General features: G+C 41.6%; 1 protein-coding gene and 1 long non-coding RNA gene across 5 annotated transcripts in view; both read right to left on the bottom strand.

The window, feature by feature from the left end:
- The window catches only part of LOC135203182 (nucleolar protein 12-like), a 38049-nt gene extending 24864 nt beyond the window's left edge, over positions 1-13185 (bottom strand). Inside the window, exons 1-2 of one of the 4 annotated variants that reach the window (XM_064232894.1) lie at positions 13002-13185; positions 10933-11054 (exon numbers count right to left, since the gene is read on the bottom strand). In XM_064232894.1, the coding sequence (XP_064088964.1) occupies positions 10933-11048 (116 nt within the window). In that variant the 5' untranslated portion in view covers positions 11049-11054; positions 13002-13185. Of the gene's footprint in view, positions 1-10932; positions 11055-12728; positions 12971-13001 lie in introns of those variants that run through there. The other 3 variants (XM_064232891.1, XM_064232892.1, XM_064232893.1) reach the window with 3 other exon arrangements.
- Positions 13186-14992: 1807 nt separating this feature from the next.
- Positions 14993-22929, bottom strand: LOC135203181 (uncharacterized). Its single transcript, XR_010311881.1, has 3 exons — positions 22170-22929; positions 19339-20049; positions 14993-16968 (listed from the first exon to the last, which is right to left on the bottom strand). It is a non-coding gene; the product is annotated as an uncharacterized LOC135203181 (long non-coding RNA).
- Between the last annotated feature and the right edge of the window lie 1268 nt (positions 22930-24197).

The raw sequence follows: 24197 nt of genomic DNA, 5'->3' as shown, positions 1-24197 counted from the left end.
GCTACTGCTTGAGGATCCGAGATCGGGGAGCAATAGGTTTCTAATCTGTGGTTCTTGTTGGTCGCGAACAGGTCTATATTGGGCCTTCCCCACAGATGCCACAGTTGTTGGCAAATCTGAGGATTGAGAGTCCATTCCGTGGGTAGGACTTGATCTTTTCTGCTTAACAGATCTGCCCGGACCTTTTTTCTCTCCCTGTACAAACCTTGTGAGGAGAGAGATCTTCCTTTCCTGTGCCCAAATCAGCAGATCCTTTGCTGATTCGTACCAGGGAAAAGGAATGCGTCCCCCCTTGCTTCTTTATATAAGCGAGGGCTGTTGTGTTGTCCGAGTGAATCTGAATCCCCAGACCTGAGACCTGTTCCTCGAAATGAACAAAGCTAGATGAATGGCTGTTAGCTCTTTCTTGTTGATGTGCCAGGACACTTGTTCTCCTTCCCAAATGCCTGACACTTCTTGCGAACCTAGGGTCGCTCCCCACCCTGAATCTGAGGCGTCTGCAAACAACGCTAGGCGCGGGTTCTGTAAGCGAAGGGAGATTCCTTTGCTTAGTTTCTGTGGATCTAACCACCAACGGATATTCTCCTTGATCCGTTTCGAGATTGGAAAAGTCTCTCCCAGATTGTTGGACTTCCAATCCCACTTCTCCTTCAGATAAAATTGAAGGGGTCGTAGGTGAAGTCTTCCTAAGGAAACGAACTGTTCCATCGAGGAGAGGGTCCCCAGCAAGCTCATCCATTCCCTCGCGGAACAATGTTCTTTCCTTAAGAAGACTGACACCTTTTCTAGGCAGCGTTCTCTCCTTTCCTGCGAAGGATACGCTAGAAAATCCCGAGAATCCATCTGAATCCCCAGATAGACAATACTTTGCTGGGGAGTGCAGCATGATTTCTCTGTGATTTACTAAAAGTCCAAGGACTTTTGTCAACTTTAGAGTCACTAAAAGGTCCTCCAGACATTTTTTCTCCGATTGGGCTCTTATTAGCCAATCGTCCAGATATAACGAGATCCTGATCCCTTCCAGATGTAGCCAATAAGCTACATTCTTCATGATGTCCGTAAAGACTTGAGGGGCAGTCGAAAAGTCCGAAAACACATCGCTCGGAACTGGAACACTTTCCCTTGGAACATGAACCTCAGATATTCCTTGCTGCCGGATGAATTGAATTGCACATGGAAATACGCATCCTGAAGGTCCAGGGACACCATCCAGTCCCCTGGACGAAGAGCAGATAGAACAGGAAGACGTCTCCATTGAAAAATTTCTTCTTCAAGACAAAGAAATTCAGGGCACTGACGTCTAGAACTGGTCTCCATCCCCCCACCCCCCGATGCTTTCGGTACCAGGAATAGCCGATTGTAGAATCCTGGGACTGGAGATCTTGAACCAGTTCTACCGCTTCCTTGGAAATCATCTGTTCCACTGCTTGCAACATAGCAAGCTTTCGGACCGGATCCGAGTATCTGGCGGTTAACTCCCTTGGAGTTGTCGTCAAGGGAGGATTTTCCCTGAAGGGGATCAAGTATCCTTTTTTCAGGATAGAGAGGGACCAGGAGTCCGCTCCCTTCTGCGCCCAGACTTTTGGCAAAGTGGAGTAGCCTGGCGCCTACTTTCGTCTGGAGGACTTGCTGTTCATCTAGACTTCCCGAAGGACCTTCTAGATGGTCTACTCTTTCTCTCTGGTCTTCGACCTCTAAGAGGGGCTCTAGAAGAGGAGGCCCCTCGAAAGGGCTGAACAAAAGAGGGTCTCTCTTTTCTTCTCTATCGGCACTGCCGGCCTAAACTTCTTTGGCTGAGTGCGTGAGTAGATCTTGAGTTGCCTTCTCCGTAAGAGATTTCGAAACCTCTCTAACCGTCTCTGTGGCAAAAGGTGCGGGGATAAAGGAGCAAAAAGAAGAGATGTCCTTTGCAAGGGTGATACTGCTCTTGCTAAGAAAGAGCTAAAGACAGATCTCTTCTTCAAAACTCCCGTCCCAAAAAGAGAGGCAACTTCCTCAGAACCGTCCATGACCGCTCTGTCCAGGCAAGCCAGGACGCTCGAAAGTTCCTCCATGGAAACAAAGTCCGTGTCCTGAGCTCTCTTCGCTAATGCTCCTAACGCCCAGTCCATAAAGTTGAAGACTTCAAGGGTTTTAAAGAGGCCCTTTAGAAGGTGGTCCAGCTCACACATGCCCCAAGTCGCCTTAGCAGACAGCAACGACTTCCTCCTAGCAGAGTCCACTTAAGGAAGCAAAATCCGCATACCGCGGAAGAAGGCAGGCCTAACCCCATCGGCTCTTTGGTCTCGTACCACCTTCCTGGTTTGCCTGTTAACTTGGAAGGAGGGCAGGAAAAAACTGTCTTGCCCGCTTCCCTTCTGGAAGTCAACCACTCTGAAAAGTTTTTCAATGCCTTTTTTCATACAAAGAGCGGGGCGCATCGTAACGAAGGAAGACGATTTGAGAGCTTTAGTGCTGGACATCAACGATCCTGGTGAAGGAGGGTCCGCAGGATGAAGGGAGTCTCCGAACTCCTTTAGCAGCAAAAGAGAAAGTCTCTTGTAGTCCGAAACTGCTACTAATCTTACAGGTCCTTCGTCTTCCAGGATACCTGGACGTCCAACTGATTCCTACAGAAGGATGATTCGTTTGGTAGTGATCTGGCTCTTCCCGGGAGAAGAACTCCTTTCCCGAGAAGAGTGCGGAAACATTAGCACTCCTATACGAAGAGTGAGGCTCCTGTCTGTCGGCAACACTCTTGTGCCTACTAGACTCTTGTTGTCTAGGTTCGTCGGGTTCGTGGCGCTTGCTAGGCTCCTGGCGTCCTGATTCAGGGCGCTTGAACAGATCCCCGCGTCCTGATTCCTGACGCTTAACAGGCTCTTGGCGCCCATAACACTTGACGCCTAAGTACTCCTGGCGTCCTGTTTTTCTGGCGCCCTAACTCCTGGCGCCCTGACTCTGACGCCCTGACTCGTGGCGCCCTGACTCCTGGCGCCCTGACCTCCTGGCGCCCTGACTCCTGGCGCCCTGACTCATGGCGTCCTGGCTCATAGCGTCCTGATTCCTGCCTTCTAGCAGAATCCTGACGTCCTGAATCCAGCGTTCTAAGAGGCTCTTGACGTCCTTTCTTGCGTCTTGCTGCCTCTTTGCGCCTGTCTGGCTCCTGGTCCTGAAGACCCAAGGGATCCTGATACCTAAATCGGTTTTCGGTTCCTTGTAGCTAAACCGCTCGAGACTTCTGCTCGATGCGCTGTGTCTAAGAGGGCGCTTCGGGGAAGCCAGCCTATAGGGCGAAAGGGCTCTTCTCTCAGGAGAACAACTCCTATCCGACGAGTCCCTTGACGAAGGCGATAAACGCCCTGGATCATCGTGAGAGTTCTCTCCTATACGAAGAAGGACGCTTAGCGGAACTCTTCACGAGCGAGACATCTTCCTCTTGTAGAGTCCTTAGCAAAAGAGCCTACGAGCGACGCTAACTGCTCTTGCAGATTAACCAAAAACTTCTTGGTCGGATCCTGAAGAGCAGGCTCCTCTTGTCTAGTCCTCTTAGGTCCCGAAGGCCAATCCTCGGGAAAAACGCTCTGGGCTGGAGTCAGCAGCGTCTCCTTTTAGGCGCCTTCCAGGCTCTCTTCAAAGGGCGCGAACGGGAGGCCGAACTCCATCCTCGTTTAGGAGAGGAAGAGTCTGAGGCCGAAAAACACTCCTTTAGGACGCCTTTTCTGCGCAACAATCCGAGGCAGCCTGACTTAACAACAGGATCTGCCGAAGGGACGCCTGACCGTTGGGGATGTTCTGCATCCTCCCTGCGGCTTTCGACATTCCTCCTCCCCTGGTCCTGGGAGTTTGGAAGAGGTCTAGGCCTAGGAGCAATGAGGAACCGTCAGACGCCCCTCCACTGCACTGGGGACACTGCACAAGTCACTATCACCACTCTTACCTTGGTTTAGAGCTCGTAGCTGAGCTTGAAGTTTCTTAATTGAAGCTTTTACATTTTCCCTCTCTGATGAAGAATCTTTGGATTCAGAACAGGGAGAAGCAGCTGAGGCTAAGGGAAAAATTGTTAGAAGGAGAGTAGCGGGGAAAAGTTAATTTCTTGTTCTAAGGAAACAAGATCTACTAGATGACCTAGCTGAAGCCTTCCTCACTCTATCTCTCTCAAGCTTCCTAATATGATGATAATTCCTTCCATTCAAGCTCCGTAAGGTTCTCGCATTCCACACAGGTGTTAATAAAAGAAACATTCATTCTCCCTGCATTTAGCGCAATACTATGCGGATCTAATGCCGATTTAGGCACCCTAACCTTACAGTCTTCCCTACTACTGCAAATCTAAAACATAGGTGAAGCCTTAGCGTCAAGACATCGTGAAAGAGTAGTCAAAACCAAAGTCGAAAAACAGTCCACAATAAGCGTATGCCAAGCCAGAGAAAAAACAGAATACGTCACCAAAAACCAATCCAAATTCTCGGCAAACGAGTTGAAATCCAAGATGGAGGAACGAACAATAGGTGTTGTCCGTTCAACCGACAGAGAAATTATGGCTTAGAAAACGGGAATAGTTCCAGACCCCGCCACCCAGCGGCGGGGAATGGTGGATCACCTGACCTACCTGTCGCGTGTGCCGCGAGTTTTGAAATTCTGTCGGGTACGACCAGAGTCTATAGCTAAGTATATATCTGCTGGGTAAGTTACTTGTACAAAAGTTAAGGTGTTTTAACTAAGGCTTAAGAGTTAAGAAGTCGCCGTTGTCGGCGACTCAACAACTAAATTAAGAGCTCTTCCTAACCATTTTCTACAGGATAGGATGAGTGGTACTCTTGCCCCCAAGATTGTGTCTGCAGACACGTATGGCCCTAGCGAGCAGACAGTCTCATATGCCATCTTCACATCTCGCAGGGAGTGTGAAGTGAACACAGAGTTGCTTCGCTAAAACATGGTACTCAGGATGTTGCTGAGTGCCATGCTCTGTTGAAATGCTTCCGAGGCCGCGCCCTCACCTCGTGAGCATTCAGATAAAAAGATTTCAAATCTTTGTGCAAACACAAGAAGGAGCATTTTTGAAAGAACTCCTTAACACTAAAGCCAGGGTGTTCTTCGATATGGGCAAGTCTGGTCTTTTTCGGAACACTGCAGATTTGCCCGAATGACTTCGACTTTCTTGGGTTTTATGTAGATAAAACTTGAGAGACCCGACAGGGCACAGGACTCTCTCTGGCTCCTGCCCACTAACTTTATGCCATCCTTGCTTCCAAGCTCCTGGCCCAAGGACAAAACGGGTTTCCATTCTTAGGCCACAACGGAAGGCTTAAAGAGCACACCGCCTTGTGTTCTCTAAAGCCAAAACTTGTGACGATGGCTTAAAATTTCACTAACCCTCTTTGTCATATCTAGGGTGGTTAGAAGAAGGCCTTCCTGATAACATGCAAGAAGTTAACAGGTAGGAGAGGTTTCGAATGCTTTGACATCAAGAATTCTTCAGACTACGTCTAAGTTCCATATTGAAAGCTTCGATCTGGACATGCACAGTCAGTCCGTCTGTACTAAAGTCAGGTGACCGACGTTGACCAGTCAGACGAATCAAGGACAGCAAGGCTGTACCCTGAAGACCATAAGGCACTATTCTTCGCTGAAGGTGAGTGTCTGGACTGCCTGGGCGATTCAATCTAAGCAAACCTTGGGGGTGTATCACGCAACCCAACGTCGTCAGTGAATCAACTCCTGACTCGAGCTTCTGGTGCCAGGAGGAAGAAAGGAGCGAGGAGCAAAAAGGCGATTCAGTCCCGAAGGAAGAATGCCTGACAGTCCAACCTGGTCTCATGTTACACGATCATCGGGGGTGTATAAACGCAACCGACTTCGTCAACAAGAAACTCAGGGCTACTATATGTCGCCTGATCTCGCACGAGTGTCTGACTCCGAGAAAACAGGTGAGACAAAAAGTAGATGGTGAGCGAGTTTCGAGATTCCACAGAACTCAAAGATCGTGAAGGGCTTTGTTGTTTGACAGACGCAAATCTCTGAGCCCAAAGGCCGTCAACAACATATTTGCATATTCTTTAATAGTTGTGACTGGCAGCTTAGCTTATCCCATTCTTCAGACGGGAATGGAAGACGGTAATCTTATTCCTGTCAACATCTCGATAGTCTGAACGTAGTCAGACTCAGAGCGGAGAGGGTTTATAGGTACCTTTCGAGTTGAGTAGACCGACTCTCTCGGAAAAGGTCCTTGGAAAGTGAACTAGGAAGTATGTGACCTCAGTGAATCCAGGATCCTGAAGGCCAAAACATGGGGGGGGGCGATCAGCGTCATTGTCGCTCCCTGTGACGTCATAAATCCTCTTATTACATTTCCTAAGCGTTTGAAAAAAGGGGAAAAGAGACTAAACATCCATCCCCGTTCAATATCAGGATGGCGTTTAATGGTACCGATCCCGGATCGAGAATAAGGGAGCAGAGAAGAAGAAGCCTCTTCGTCCTCAACATATCGAAGAGAAGAATGAAAGGGCGTCCCTAAAGTCTACACAACTCTCAACTTACTTCTAAAGAAAGATTCCACTCGGAAGTGAATAGTTGCTGCCGTCGATCGAGACGATTCGTACGGACTTTGTAATCCTGTAACGAAACCTGTAGAGGATCGTTACATTCTATGCCTGTTGTTATAATAGGCTCTTTCTCGTAAACTCGAGCAGGGACCGAGAGAAGATACTTCTTAAGAAATGAGAGAGCTGTGGAAAATCAGAGTTGATGTGGACCACTGGTTCCAAAAACTCGTTTCGAGGACTGGAGGGACGACCGAATTGCATTTACTTCTTTCAGATTAAGATCCAGGACATCTGAAACCCTATCCAGATGTCCGGCACCTTCTTTCTATCATGACGCACTGAGAGATGTTCAGAATCATTCCTAGACCTTGAATAATATTTCAGTTTCCCGTAGGAAAAAACTGTGGTCTGAATTGCAGTCTATTCGGGGAAACAAACGTCTTCAGGAAGGAAATGGTCCCCAGCAAGCTCATCCATTCCCTCCCCGAGTATGCTTACTTCCCTAATAAGGCTGCGCTTTGCCTAAGCAGAGAGCATATAAAAGTGCAATGTTGCGGTAGACTCGTAGTTCTATACCGTGCGGTAACGAGCACCGAAAGGATTAAGAGATAACTCTGTTGAACATAGTAAGGCAAAACGAATGCAACATTTATTCATTCACGTAAGAAATCCCCTCAATCTTAGGCTAAAGTCCGTGATTGTAGGACAGAAGATACAGTTAGTCAGTCAATCCCGCAGGAGAGACGTAACCGCCAGCACAGAGATACGGTTAGTCAGTCAATCCCGCAGGAGAGAGAGACGTACCTACAGCGCATGACAGCGCACGATCTGTTACTGGCTCGGTTGGACAGTCAGACACAGCAGCAGCCAGCAGCTTACGAACGTCGTCCATTAACTTTATGTCTGGGTTGCCAGCTACCTATTCTACGAAGAAATAGGTCCGTTATTTTTTGAGCAAAAAGACTCTCAAGCTGGTATATTTAAGCGAAACAGAAAACGCTAAATATATAGATGCGTTTGTGTCGTCAGAACACTACCATGCAAACGGTAAAAGATAAATCGGAAAACTCCTGAAGGCTGCAGGGAGTAACGATTAAATTCCTTAAAATAGACAATAGACCTCTCGGTTGCCATCCGAAGAGGTAACTACAGCAAGCGTATATGACTTGAACCAACCAGAAGTAAAATAACGCAAGGCAAAATATGAAATTATATCACAATAAAGTTTGTTCATACTTACCTGGCAGGCATATATATAGCTGAATTCGGAAATACAGCTACATACATATCTGACAGGCAAGTTTCATGAACAAAACTTAAGAGAATCGAAGCAGTCAGCTCAAGCTTCTTATGTTATTGGACATAAGCGTTCATTGACGTAGTCTACAAGTCTATTTCTTGTACGAGTCTGCGAATGACGAATGAGAGCTCTTCCGAATCTTGTCAATAAGAGCTTATTCGCTTACGCAATATCAAGTTAATGAGATGTTTGTCAATGAGAACTAACCCATTTACGGGACAAAGAGATATTGTGTCAATGAGGGGATACCCACTTACTTGACAAAAACGAAAGTATATTGTCAATGGGGGAAAGTCATTGAATTGACAAAACGTAATCCAGGAAGTCGAGCATTTAATTTTTCCGATTCCCGTCTCAAACGAGGAAGGGGCAAGAATCCTGCTAAGAGACTGGGCTTACGGCAGGTAGAACGACGATGTTCAATTCGGCAGCGTAGTCCCGACTAGAAACTAACAAAATCTATCATCTGAAAAACCCTTTCAAATGGGCTAAAAAGCTTGCAAAATTATCCTGGGAAGAGAAGAAACTCTCCAACCAGCTTCCTCTCCCGTATCACAACTAATGCCTGCTAAAGCTTAAAATTTATTGGCAGTATGGCAAAGGAAGTCCTGTCTTGCACTTTCCTGAAGAGCGTCCTTTTGATGAGTGCCTTTGCAAGAATCCTACTGAACGTTGCCGAGAGTCCTGACGTGCAGGACATCGAGCCTTACATAACCCGTAACTGCCTTATCGCAAAGTCTTGACTGCGGTAGTGGCAACTTAAATTTATTGGCAGAATGGCAAAGGTTGCGGTAGAGCAAAAGAGATATTCCCTTGAGCTTTCCCTAACTCCATCCACCTATGCGAAAAGCATATTAATTGACAGAGACCTCTTGAATTCACGAAACCCGATGTCTTGCTGGGTTTCGAAGAAGTTGTCTGTTCACTTTAAGCTTCCTCCGAAGCACTGCCTACTTCACATTCTTTGCAGGTGAGGTAGAGGTATCACCGAAGGTAGAGGTAAAAATTCTTTAGCCCATATCTGGAAACATATAACAAGAGCTTGAAGAGTTTCAACAGAAATGTTCAGCCAGGCGACACACCTGGCGTGCGCTGGTGCACGCTCGGCGTCCACTGGCGCGCGCTCGGCGTCCACTGGATGCGCGCTCTGGCGTCCACCGGCGCGCGCGCTCGGCGTCCACTGGCTCGCGCTTGGCCTGCACCCCCGCGCGAGGCGCCTGGAGTCCATCCGAGCGTCCCGGGCGTCCGCTCTCAAAAGCTTCCTGCTACTATGACTTCTTTTACGTATTTCTCGGTGGAAGAAAGACGGACACGAGTTCAGGCGACGTTCGCCTTCTTACTTCTCACTGAAACGCATAACGAGAGAGAGAGAGAGAGAGGACGTGAAGCGTCCTCTTCTATAAAGCTTCTATTTAGAGGGCGCGAGTCCTTCCGAAAGCTCCAACCCCTGCATGGGGAGGACGCTTCGGAGGACGAGAAGCAATCTTTCAGGATTCGTGCACGCGCACGCACTTTGGCAGTCTGGGGATTTTCATCAGAAACTGCCGAACAGGCACGCCAGATCGGTGGGGGTTTCCTTGTAACCCTCCTTAGGCTTTCGACATGCTCCCTCCCCCAGGGTCCTGGGAGTCAAGCAGAGGTCCCGGCCTAGAGGCGAAACGAGGCCGATCTGACGCACCCTCCACTACACAAGGGGTATCACTGCACTTCTGCACTTAACTTTTACTCTCTAAAGCAAGCACTTTCGATTCTAAGTTACGAATCGAAAGAGTATCAGAGAAAGGGCAATTCCTCTACAGACACTGCTTAGGGCCCGAAGGCAACACTGCAAGGTTAGGAGTAACAATTACAGAAGTAGCACTTCGCAGCAATGAAGGAGAGCGAGCACCTCTCGTAGACATATTCATAGCCCGTAGGCCATACTACAGGGTTAGGCAAAATAAAGTCTACAGGAAGGTTAGCAGGTTCACTACCCTGACTTTTGTTACTGATTAATTGCGTACATACGAATCATACGTCTTCCTTACGGAATTAGACATGTTTACTGATTAATTGCGTACATACGAATCATACGTCTTCCTTACGTAGACAAAGTCCACACTCCTTACATGACAAATCTCAACAAAGAAGCAAGACCCATACCCCTCGTGCATACCAAGTGCGGATCTACCGAAGCTTTCGGTAGCCACACCCTATCTTTGCAGACAACCCCGTCTGAAACTAGCCTAACTAGATTCAGATATTTTATGCAAAAATGAATCAAATTCAAATCAATTTAAGATAGCGTATGCCTAGCCACAAATCCCACAAATCCAAGTAAATAAATCAAAAGACAATTAGGATACTTAGCGGCAATGAAGTTTCCAAAATCCTAAGACGGAGGTACTGAAAACAGGTGTTTTCAGCACCGGCGACAGAAAAATTATGAATAGAAAATGGGAATGGTTCCTGATACCCGCCTCCCAGCGGCGGGAATGGGTACTAACCACCTGGCCGACCACTGCGTGTGTCGGAAGTTTTTAAAATTCTGTCGGACTTCAGAAAATACAGCTATATATATATCTGACAGGTAAGTTTCATGAACAAAAATAATTTTTTAAAAACTTATTGGTGATGAAACACTTATTTACTTAAACTTTCACACATTTTACAACTTCTCACCACATGAAAAAAACTTTATATGAACAACCATACCAGCATAATGTGTGTTAACTCTGCAGAAAGATAAAAATTGCTATATTGTTTCAAATGTTATCATGAGCTGAAGAAGACAACAGCACAATATTGCATAAATAACAACTTTGTTGACACTATTACTACTGCATTTTAAAATACGTACTGCTTTTCACTGCTGTAAAACACCATATGCATTCACATCCATCCTTATGAATATAACAACATAATTGTTGGTGAGAAGGAAATAATATTAAAAGCAAACGTGCAGAAACAGTAACAAGCAGAGCAAATGCTCTATTTCCAGTAAAGACATGCAGATTAAGTATAATCCTAACACTCAAACTAGTTCCAACAAAGGGCAACAGCCTCTGAACTTATCAACGATAAAAGTTGCATGGAATTAGTACAGTATTTATGCACAAGGACACTTACTTGCGATCTGTTGCATCAAATTTGATAACAAGTTTACTCTTTCGATTCTTGGGCCTCTTGGCCTTTGCACCCTGCTCTGGCCCTTTCCGAAATTTTGACTTTGACTTCGGCAGCATTGTGGTCTGCAATGCAATTAAAATAACAGAAAGGTAAATAAATACAAATTTATGTTACACAGGTTACAAAATTAAGGAATACTAAAAAAAATATTAAAACAATTCCAATCACGTGTCAAGGCTTCCTTTGTGTTATATGTGAGATTGGAAAAACACTGTCATCAAAACTTTGCTTTAGGGTACACCTACTTTAAGTTAGGTTAGGAATCTGTCCCAGTGTCATTCTCACTGGTTTGTTCAGGTAAGACCCAACTCCCTAGGTTAGGTTACTTAAAGTTAGGTTATCATTCATCTAAGTATTATACTATACGGTTTTCAATCTTGCCTCACTCAAATTATCACTGCTAGACTAAATATATGTTATTATTCATTTATCCTCCACACCCCATCAGGAAAAGCCACCAAATTGACCATTTGACCCATAGTGGTACTGTACCACATTCCTTATTGGGAAGCAATTTAATAAATCACAAACCAGTAACTTTATACTACCTAGTACTCACAATTGCTTCATATGTCACTAGACTTATAAAGCAATGCATTTTCTTATGCTTGTTTTGCTACATATTTTCTTGGCCTCTACACAATTAAACCTACCAGATTAATCTACGATTGGTTTTGCATCTTTTGTAAGAAATCATGTTCACCAAGGCCTCAGAGATTTACCTCATGGTAGCAATATCATAAACAAATTTCACATAAAGACTAGCTTAATACTGGGTGTAGTTTAAAAAAAGAAAAAAAAAAAAAGTCAGGTACGTAAGGACATGGTGGCCTAGGTAAGAGAGGGTAAGGATGCAACCCTGTATTTTACACACCCCTCAACCCATCCCCCTGTTCTCTAGTCAGGTAAGGACCTGGCGCTTAAGATTTGTTGAGGAGAGTAAGGTTAAGATGCATCCCTGTAGGATAACTGGACCTGTGGCATCACTATCAATTGTTTTATTTTACATAGGATAATATCAATAGACCTGAACCATGTGTTTTTCCGACTAACCTAGAAGCAAAGGTTTTTAATGAGGGGTGGGGAAGCAAACTCAAATGGCGTGCACCAACAACGATAAGATAAGCAATTGGAAAAATAGTACTATAAGGTTCATACACCTATCAAGTAATTTTTGTCAATTTAGTGTAGCCCAAGTTAACCTAGGTAGGATGACAAGGCTGCGACATGCCTAGTGCCTTGCAAATAGGTACCTAAACCAACTTTTCTCTCGATAGCTATTTAGTAATCGGAGGAACAACAATACAATTAGGTAGTACTAGCTATTGCCTATCTTTAAGCATACCATTCACAAGATTGAAGTTTCACCCACAAAATGAGATACTACTACTACTACCTAGGTTAGGTATATATGAAACTGCCAGAAGAATTAGGTAGTACTAGCTAGCTTCCTATCTAGGTAACTACTAGGTAGGTAGGTACCTTAAATGAGAATGTGAAGTCTTCGTAAAATACCAAAGTACCTACCTACTCCCTACCTATGTACTACTATAAGCCTAGGTAGTACTATAACTACTAGGTACTAGTACTAGCCTAACTACCTAGCTAGTATACTAGCCTATATTTCTCATTTTTCCTACAAGGTACAGAACAATTTAGTATTTGACACTACACTGACTAAGGTTTAACAATAAATTTATTGCAATGCTGGTGCAGCACAGATTCATTAGACTCACCTAGTAGTAGGAGGTAGGAGCTAGGAGTTACTAGCTAGGTATACTTAGGGTAGATCTACCCTTACCTATTTGGTCGTAACTGAATCTTTTCACACAACACAAAAGCAAATGATTAACGACGACTCCCACATACGTATCAGAAGCAGCTGTACCTCTGATATACTAGTAAAAGTACTAGGGTCTAGCAGAGAAAATTTGACAAGCTTCACAAACGTGTGGTAGTGTAGTAGTAGTAGTAGTACATGGATAGCGAGTTGTAATTGCGCTCCTTACATTTTAAAGATATATTGCGCCTGCACTTTTCTACCAGTTGTATTCATGCTCATAGGTTATCCTGGATCTTGCGAAGAGAAATGGTTTTGTTATAGTTCCCTCTTACTTTTCTGATATAATCTTTGAAAACAACTATCATCGTCTATCTTGCATAAACAAATGAAAAAGAGAACCACTGGAACAAACTGATGCGTGGGATAACCGAGCTTATCTGCGTTGTAGGTAATGCTGAGATGTTACTCCAGTGGCATATTCAACGTGATCTCTGCAAGAAAAAGTTAGAAGCAAAATAAACCCTGAAATATCAATGCTAGCGCGAGAGCCTATTGCGAAATAAATTAGAAAAGAGGTTGTTTCCTAGGCCTTCTAATTTGTGTTTGCGAGCATGTTACGTCAATTTCTTTTCGTTAGTCATCATCTTTGAATTTCAGTACTGCTGATCTGGGAGAGATATATATATATATATATATATTATATATATATATATATATATATATATATAATATATATATGACTGGTAAAAATGTTCTGTAACAACAGAATTCCATCTAATAAAAGGAGCCCATAAAAACACCAAAATATAAGAGAAAAAAGTACTATATTTCAGAGACTGCTGTCTCCCTCTTCAGGTAGATGAGGGAGACAACAGTCTCTGAAATATAGTACTTTTTTTCTGTATATTTTGGTGTTTTTATGGGCTCCTTTTATTAGATATATATATATATATATATATATATATATATATATATGTATAATATATATATATATATATATATATATATATAGTGAGATGCTTTGCCACTATATAATCTATCATTATTGCTAGCGACTAATGAAATGTAAGGAAGCTTAATTTTTTAAAAATGAAAGGTACTATATCATTATAAAAAAAAAATCTGAGACGAATGAGAAATCTTCATGATAGCAGTGTATACAAAGTTCTGAAGCTACAAAAAGTCAAAGGGTCAATTATAAGAAAAAACTAGGCTTTAACTTTGCTCTGCAGAGGTTCTGTCCCTAAAGATTACTTATATAATACCTACAAGATTCGAAATTCACGCGGTTCTTGAGAGCCCAGCATTTCCTTGTGAACGAAGCTTCATGGCAGATATAAAAGCGCACTGTCAAGTGATCAAATAAAATTGTCGTCAACTGAATTGTGTATTTCGGATTCCATGTTTGGAGCAATATGTCGAATGCTTAAACACAAGCATGTAAACACTAAATCTCTTTTATTTCGCAAAAGTTGTGCAAGACCAGTGGCAATAATTAAGACTGATATATATAGTCTATTGTGGGTTATAAATTGCCATTGCGCACTAGTGTTAATGTATGTGGTAACAAAGGCCGGGGAATATTCATGAGGTAGACATCCGTAAATAAATGCACTCACCTAACAATAGCTATCTAGCTGGAAATGATTGGTCGCTTGCAAAATCTTTATGGGACCAAAACTTTCTTGTCTAGTGTTCCACAGTGTGAGATCCATCGTCGAAAGATATCCTGTTAGGCCAATTGCCATGAGCAGTTTCAAAAGTGCCACTGCATTAGCGCCTTCCAAGCCTATCCCACCTTCTATCAAGCGAGACCCATTATTGCTCTGCTTTTTGTTTATGTTCTCCTCCCTGTTCCTCTACCTTACACGTAGGTTTGTGAAAGCACGCATCGCGTGCGTGACTGCGTTTGCTCATTTTAAATAGCAACCTTGGCAGTTGTGACAGCAAGGAGGTAACTGACAAGACAACCATCATCAGTTATGCAGTCGTGTGACTCCTCCCTCTTGAGATACTTCACTAAGTTTTTAAAAGACTCATTCATAGAAGAATAATGACCACTATATGAAACGAGGAATACAAAGTAATACATTATTCACATCAATGACTTTCCTTTACAATTCATAGCATACCAAAACAATTATATCTTCGTATTGGCTTTTTAATTCATACAATGGAACAGAAAGTAGTACTAAGGTGCTGAATGAAAAGCAAACGTATTTTTTTCAGAATTTATTCATTTGTAACAAATTAACAACGATTAAACATTCTGATGGGGATATCGTCTACGTAAATACTGTCTGCACTTATACACATCATGCGCATTCAATTTCATACATAATACATACATCACACGCTTGCTGAAGCAGTAGGTTACGCTTTGTCCTTTCTCCTGTAAAATTATTATTTTAATTGTCAACCACTTATCAGGAAAACGAAACGGGAAAAATTCCATGAATGCTATTCCTTACCTTTTTTTTTTCAATTAACAGTAGCTGCAGTGTAATAAACAAAATACATCACAGATTGTTATTCTTGGAAATGCTTGGTGATTTTGAATGGAATTTAAAATTTAGGCCAAAAGACTAGCGCTGGCACCTATGTGATCATTCGTTTTATAGGGGTAACAGGAGGAAAACCTGCATTTGTTAGGGGAGGGTGGAAGTAGGAAGGAAGAAAAGAAAATATGAGCCGTTCAGCGGAGGCACAGTAAAAATGAATGAAAGAGGTTGCAGCTAAGTACCGGAGGGACGCTACAAAGAACATTAATTAATGCCTACAGTACACCACGTGTGGTGCATTGACAGCACCAAGACCTTGGACAGGACTATCCCCCTACGAAGGCCGATTCTGAAGTCGGGTAGCAGAAGTTGCCTTATAGGCAAAAAAATCATTACTTTGATCCTGTCGAAGCGAATAAAACTCTACAAAGATGATGTGAGAATCTTCTCTCGTGTGCGTGAAATAACATCATTAATGAGAAGTTCCTTCTTACCGTTTAAACAGTTAAAGACGACTCTTTCCAATGGTTGGTGACATCGATCATATTTCCCGAATCTCCAGCCAGACCGAATAGTCAAGTCCAGTGGCTGATGTACAAATGACCATATAAATGCCTAGGTTGACAAGATCACTACAAACTATTCTTGATCTTGGACTCAACGCAAGTATGAATAGTATAGTGAGTGTTTATCTTCTCTACTTTATATATACATATATATATATATATATATATATATATATATATATATATATATATATATATATATAGTGTGTGTGTGTGTTATACAGAAGATAACATTCACTGTAACATTCATGCACGCGTTGTGGAGTCCAAGATAGTTTATTGTGATGAGAGAGAGGGCGAGAGAGAGTTCGTGTTTAAACTATCACATTTTATCTGGAAGAATTCTAGCCGACAAATAACCAGTCAAAACCAGAGCTACAGGAGCAGCTTCTGATGTTCATGGGTTGGTCGTCTTCTTAGATTCACCCACCCTTGTGCTGGCACGGGCTTGGGTTGGTCGTCGAAGAAAACTGGTTCATTCTTGGTCTCAGATTTACGTATAAGGCCTAGTCGCATTTCTTAAGTTACGTAGGCTTTTGTTATTCGCCATACTTCTCGTCCTACGTCACTGAAGGGAGTCAATATTAGGTCTGGTCTGTGGTTAGATGGTCAACATCGATGAATATTAGATGCTATTTACAAGTGAACACCTGGGGGCCATGTTTTGCGACACGAGGAGACATCTAATTTCTGCTATATATAAAAGAGTAAGATTAAAATAGCAAAATATACAAGCACAAGAGTCTTGATATGATTCAGAGTTGTTTCACTAACATACACTTATAAAAAAAAGTATTTCGAATATAGAAATCAAAATGTAAAAAAGAATCCACGAACGGCGGATTTCGTGTTTTCGAGAGCAGAATGCTCTGAAATAAGTCTGATAAATCTAGCACAATAGAGTGAGCATCGTGTTTGACTTGAGCTAAGCTAAACTTAACCAACAATAAACGACTATGGACGATAGTTTTCTTTCCCTCAGTCGCGAGGTCTTGCCAGTGGGTGAACGACTGCGCCTTTCTCCAGCTCCAGTTGTTGGGCTTCGAACTTCAAGACGTCTTCCTGTCTCTCCTTGTAGCGCTCTTGGACCCATGACAGGTCCCGTTTCCCAACCGCTACTGGTCCCCTAGGGAAGATAAAAAACAACCGATATGAGAAAAAAAATCAAAACATTCAACCAACACAGAGTAAAATAATTATTAATCATAGTTAATCTGGTGTTAAATAAGTATTGCTTGCATTATTATAATTATTATTATTGAAAAGTATCGCTGTTTCAACAGTATTAGCTAGAAACAGCATTTTTTTTCAACAACACTAAAAGAGGGACTCCTTCCATATTATAATTATATTGTATTATTAATATCCTCTGGACTCTGACCTTGAGTAAGTCCCCAGCTTTGAAATTGAGGTCTCAAAAGAACTAAAACGTCTCAGTTGGCTGTTCGTTTCCAGAGGTACGCACTAGACCTATATTTTCATTCATACCTCTTAGGGGCTTCGAGCAAGGCCAGGAGCGCACGTTCCTGATGGCCGCTTATGTCATCATTGCAGTGACAGAGATATCGCTATTTAACTTCCGGGGTTGATAGCTTCTCCACGTTAGACTTGGTACGATCTTTGCTCTTAATATCATCTTATATTTTCTGTTTTTAATGTATATTGTTTATCTCTGTGTAGGTTATTGGTTGGTAGATTACTGAAACAGTTAACACGAAACCCTCTGTGTTGTTGAAAAATGCTAATTAGTTAATTACTGTTAAAGGTAATTAACAGAGTGCAGGTCCCCATAAACTGAACGATTGTCTGAACGACTGTCTGTATCGTTCGCAAAACACTGTATGGGCTTGTCTGAATGCAAAAGTGGGCGGAGCTTCGTGTCTGAATGACCTCAGCGGGAATCTGTCACGACCAGGTCGCTGGCTTGCGACTGAAGTCTGTCATACACAGGTCGTCAGGTCGTTCAATGTATGGTGTTTGTCTGCCGATATAACGCTATCTATCGCGCGCGTCTCTTCTACAGATGATGCCATGTCTTCTCGAGACAAAATCTTTGTTCAGACTGAAATCGGTGCAGAGATCGTTCATACTGTCTGAATAGTGTGTGTGTGTGGGTGGGTTGATAACGACAATCTTTCAGACAATCGTTCAGTGTGTGTGGGGGGCGCATAAGACATTTCACGCGCGTAATAACAGAACATTCTCGGGTTAATTTTTAACATAACTAAGATTCGCATGTCAGGATAATAGCAGCTGGCTGTCCAAACGTCACAGCAGATGAACAAGCAGAGAACAATATACTCTGTGTCGTACGAAAATTCCTTAGTAATCGTCTCTAAGCAGGAAGTAACTAAAATGATCCGTGTACTAGAAGAGCAGCATGGCGAACGCTCCTAATCATCTGATACACATTGTGGCATAAAACTATTTTCTCTCTCAAAATTTCTGTGGCAGTACTTTCCAGGGCGGATTCAGGGGGTAAGGGGTCCTAGGCCGTTGACCTCAGAGCTCCCTCTCATGTATCTTCAGGTTTCCGGGATTTATTTTCTAATTGAATTATATTTTTATTATTATTATTATTATTTGCTCCTCACGGGAGAGGGCCCTAAGCAACGGGCTGCTCCCACCCTCCTCACTTAAATACGCTACTGCTTACATGTAAGGGTGTGGTGGAGTGGTTGGTCTGGTGACTTTTCTCAGGGTTTTGCAACAGCAATCCCTCTAATGGCGGTAATTAACATACGTTAAATATATGTATATCTCCCTTCCGTAATCCTGGTTCTTTGTTATTATGACTGAACTGAGAGAGACAGTCTCCCTCATCGCCATAAAATCCCCCCAAATCCCTTCGTCTGACTGAGATTGTAGTGAAAGTTCCAACTTCCACTAACAAGGAATAACCAGAGAGTTGTGTTAGGTACTAAACCACAAACGTTTCCGGATGCGTCGTGCTTTTTAAAAAGGTAGCTGAGCAGAAAGCGTTCGAATCTCTTAAACTTCATACGTAGGCGCATAAACATAGATATTTAACGAAAGTGGGTGTCTACAAAGAAAATTAATGAATAAAGCAATCCTTAATCAGCCATTGCCTATTTTTTTTAACGAACTTTTCAGTTTCTAAGTTGCCGAGACCTTTCTTTCTAACTCGTTTTCCGTTCAGTTATCTGTGGAAAACATTTGTATGCGAAGACAGATGAGATGTGCAACAATACCCTTACCTAGCCAAGATCCAAAAATACTAGAAATGGAATCTAGAAAGAGTGGTATTTAATTCCGAGGGAAGGGACAACTTGAGGTTTTGGGACAGGCACGTGAAAGAAGTTACATTGCTATTTTACGAGCTAAAAGACGACATAATTACTGACACCCTTATTCCCAGAGTTCACCTTCTTGTAGGCCTAAACGAGCTCGTGTGTCACTCGACATAGTTGCCTTTCTTTTAATGAAACTTTATTACAATAAACAAAACGAAGTGATACAGGAATAAAATACTTACAGGACGCAGCAGCGGCCGTCAAAAATGCAGCAAATGAGGGACACCTTGAGCCTGTCGTTACAGGAATTGCAGGTGGCTTCTGTGTCTGTGGGTAACTGTATGATGACGGCCATCATCATTATCATCATCAGTCCCGTCTTCTTCATCGTCCTTGATGTCCCTGGAAGTAATGCTTTTCTTTTCATACCAAGCAACACTCCTTTCGTTCGTTCGTTTTTTTTCCTTCTTCTTCTTTCCCACAAGAACGGATGCTAGACTTTATTCTGGACTCTTCTTCGTGCGCAGATGGGCTGTCGCGATGGGCTGGTGAGCTATAATTACATACGATGGAATGTTACTGAAAGCTGGCTTTTGTTGAGAGTATTTTAGCCCTGAGAACGAGAGAGCAAAAGAGATATTGTTAATGTACCAGAAACGATGGCGACAATATTGTATCCCACGAAGTTAGTAGCGCGAGCAATGAAAGGGCGGAAACCGTCAACCCCTAACTTCGGATTTTACACTTTCTAAACATTCGTTCACTTCTCCCACTGTGTTTGAATCCTGCTATGCTTTCGTGGAGGTATTTTCCCTCTTCCTTTTGCCCTTTTCTCCTGTTTGTCTTTTCCTGGACTGTGGAAAACCGGTGCTTGATGATTTCAAAACACGACAGTTCTTCACCATTCCTTCAAATTTGTTTAATTCTCTGTGCTCGAAGTTCAGTTTCCGCACCTGAAATGATAGAAGTACGAAGTAGACAGACTGTGGGGCTATAATGCATAGCATATGTATGGGGCAATTTGAACGTTAAATTGTATTCCAGCGTATGACATCAGTTTTCGCGTCTCGAGGATTTAAATCGACATTATACTGATAAAATTTGTTCAAATAAGCAGAAGCACATATCTATGCATGAAACTACAATACACACACACACACACACACACACATATATATATATATATATATATATATATATATATATATATATACAAATCCAACATTTAAGAAAAGTTCCCCAACAGGAGTAACTCATAAAAAACAAGACGACAGTCACGGCCACGATATATATTGTGGATGAAGCTTTCTAGCCTCGAGATTTCAAATATTAAAAACCATATACAAATAAGCAAATGCAAAATGAACTACGATAGTATTAAGATAATTTTATCCTCCCCATACGAAAACCACCTCCCTATACTCGAATCCTTGGCCATTAAACAGCTTGTTCCAACATTAAATAACAACACTGCGCCAGTTCCATTATAGTACATTGCTTAGACCTAAACCCACTCTCATCTTTCCTTGGTTATCTCGACTCCTTCCCGCTCTGGCAAACCTTTCAGCAACCGAACCTCGGGTTGTAAGGCTTGGTTTAAATTTCTAAAATCTTTTTTACTTAGTCTTTAATACATTGTGAGCTTTTAGTTTTTTTTTTTTTTTTGCTTATTTGTATGTGAAAATCTATGTTAATCTTGCTGGACAAGTTTATAACTTATATATTTTTGGTTTTCCTCCTTTTGTAGCCTTGAAAATGAGACCACAGGCTTGAAAGGTTGGCAACAATATAACAACGTGATGTATCGAGCTGTTTTGCCTCTTCACCTGTTACATGATGGGGACTAGCCTAGACCTCTTATTGGAGATACATATACATACATATATATACATACATATATATATATATATATATATATATATATATACATATATATATATATATATATATATATATATATATATACATATACTGGAAGATTGGGGCATCTAGAACGCCGCAGATTCAGCAAGATTGAAATAGAAAAACAGCCATGGACTTAAATTTAAAACGAACAAAAACAAACTAAAGAAAATATATATAAATAATGATGTTAGAACGTATTAGTACCTAACTCTATGTGACATTCTCAGTTTTCTGGAGAACGACGTCAACTTAGGCTAGATATAAGATAGTGGAAGAGGTCTGGCTGTTTAGGGAAGGAACAAGCTGCTTGATAGTTAAAGATTCTAGGATGGAGAGAGAGTGGTCATTGGGTGCTTGGGCGATAACATTAAAATCTTCATAAGAGAATGATGTCTTGCATTTCTTACAGTGATCTCTTATATTAGAAAATTCTTTAATTTTTAATTGAAATCCAGTTCGGTGACTAACTCCAAGATGAGAATCAGCTCTGACTTTGAGCAATCTCTTAGTGGCTCCGATATATTTCTCAACTTTACATTTTGGGCAAGTGAAACAATAAACCACCAGAGACCGCATCAAAGCAGGAAGCCTATCCTTATAGTGAAATAATGACCCAACTGTCTTAGGATTTTTCGAACATAATCTGATGTCTAGAGCTGGAAATGTACTGCTAATTGAGTTTTGCAATGATTGTTTGAATTTCTTCGAATGTACAAAAGGAATGGAAGCATACATGAGCAATTTAGGAACATTAGGTATGGACAGACGGGGTTGAAATCTATTATTCAAAAAGCTATTAACATACTTGATGAATAAGAAGGAAGGATACGAATTATTTTTGAACAAAATTAAGATTATATATATCCTAAGACTAACAGATAATAACTGAATAATAATAATAATAATAATAAAATAATAATAATAATACTAACTAATTATAATTAATAATAATAATAATAATAAGAATAATAATAATAATAATAATAATAATAATAATAATAATAATAATAATAATAATAATAATAATATATTAATAATAATAATTTAAGATCTGACAAGGATGCAGGTGTGTGAGTATGGAGTAATTGTTTTAATGAAACAGTCATGTCAGAAAGGAATTTAAGGTGTATAGAACAATCAGTTTTTTGTGACAAAAAATTCAACTTACCTTGAACTGTACAGTTTGAAGGGTGACAAGTGGGAAAACTAAGTCAGTGCCTTGGTGTGCGCTGTGAGGCCGCTTTATACTTCTGTGGATGCAATGAAGGGAAAGGTCACGTGAAGGACTTGTCGGGGCATGTTTGCAATAAACGAGGAAGAGTTGTTTATGTTTGTAACAAAATAAGTTGTTTGTGTTTACATTGGAGCTTTAAAGAAGTGTGGAATTCACAGAATGATATGAGAAAATGTGTTTGGTAGTTCAAAAAAGTGTAGGATTCTATAAGGATGACAGGGGATAGGAGAATTGCTATGCCACAAAAACGCAAAACCAAAGGAAGAAAAAGATGCATAGAATAACAAGAAAATTGAGGTATAAAACTCCAAGATGTGCGGGATTGTTAGAGTGACAGGAACCGCGGGGTATTGGCAGTCGTGTTTTACAAAAGCGAAAGCCACAAACGAAAGGAGGGGAATGTTGCCTTTATGCAAGTTAGACATCATAATAACAATGAAAAGTAGAGATTTTATAAAGCTCCACTTCCGACTCATAACACTTGTTGCCAACGCCTACTCTCATAACCTGACTCTGTGATAACACTGCTGTCTTCCTCGGAAACCTGTATGGCCCTGGTCCTTGTTTATGTCATGTTATCTATCGTTATCTACCTAATGACCCTACAATCTAACCCCCGTCATGAACGGTGGATCGGACTGGTATGAGGAATGTGAAGTCGGCCTGACAGAGAGAGAGAGAGAGAGAGAGAGAGAGAGAGAGAGAGAGAGAGAGAGAGAGAGAGAGAGAGAGAGAGAGAGAGAGAGAGAGAGAGAGGCCATCCAACCAAGAGTTGGAAGACGATAGTATGGCAAGGCCCACTTAGATTTTGATGTTTTTCAAATATTTTCGTAACTGACATCAAAATACAAACGGTGATGATTTAGGAGGCGCTAGAATTGAGGTTAAAAAAAACGCCTTACGTTGTCGTTCGGTCACTAACCTTAACGAGAACAGACTCGGACGACAGTTGAGAAAGGAAAGCGCAACAGCCTCAGTCGAAGTAGCCATTACTATCTGCTTGGTCTCCTTTAAAAAGTGAAACCATAATAACGAATAGTTCAGTGAGGATTTGTCAGAGTATTCCATGGATTAATTATTAAGTAAAGGACTAACAGTTAGATGCACTTTTCTAATCTCCTCACGAAGTTTAGAGTGGGGTTGAATTACGATGCAGTTGAGCATTCTATGTAAAATGTTATACCTTCATAGTCACTATAATTGCAACTACGCAACCAGTTAAGCTTCTCAATTTCCTCTGTTCGTTGTAGGAGTGTTTATTATTATTATTATTATATTATTATTATTATTATTATTATTATTATTCAGAATATGAAACTGCTCTTTCCTGTCAGTGCTTTTCCATTTCTTATACTTTCTCAATGATAACTCTGCCAAACTCCTTGCCAGATATACTTAATGTGATTGTCCGCTAATTCATGCAAGCTCCTCTTTCACCTTTCTTCTTGTACAATGGAATGGTTGACATTCCTTTAATCTACTCCTTACCTAGATGTAGTCACTTTCCATGATCAGCCGTCTTGCTCGTAATCTCATCAACTCGGCATTTTTTAAATCTTTGCCTTTTTAACAGACTTTTTTTTTTAACCTCCTCAACTGTCACTTTTACAACACTCGTGCAACATTCAGCTCTGCCTAGTTTCCGTCAACTACATTCAGCAACTTAAAAATATTCATCACTGATGACACGATCCCATTCTTTTCAGACAGCATCACTCCATTTGCATGATTTATTCTGATATCTAATTATTGTTAATTTTCAGTCCTCCCTTTGCTTTCACTTCCCTCCAGTACAACTCCTCTTTTTCCATTCGGCTTAAGTGCTCACATTCACCAACAACATTCGACCAGTTGTCACTGTTTTCCTTTCTTACATTCTCCTTGACTTGCTCACCTTCCTCTTTTGTACTTTGAGAGCAGTTCAACAATTTTTCCTTTCATTAAACCTCACAGTTCATCATA

This window comes from Macrobrachium nipponense, chromosome 33 (genome assembly GCF_015104395.2).
Source record: "Macrobrachium nipponense isolate FS-2020 chromosome 33, ASM1510439v2, whole genome shotgun sequence".
NCBI classification, from domain to species: domain Eukaryota; kingdom Metazoa; phylum Arthropoda; class Malacostraca; order Decapoda; family Palaemonidae; genus Macrobrachium; species Macrobrachium nipponense.
This window is presented reverse-complemented; position numbering and strand designations above follow the sequence as displayed.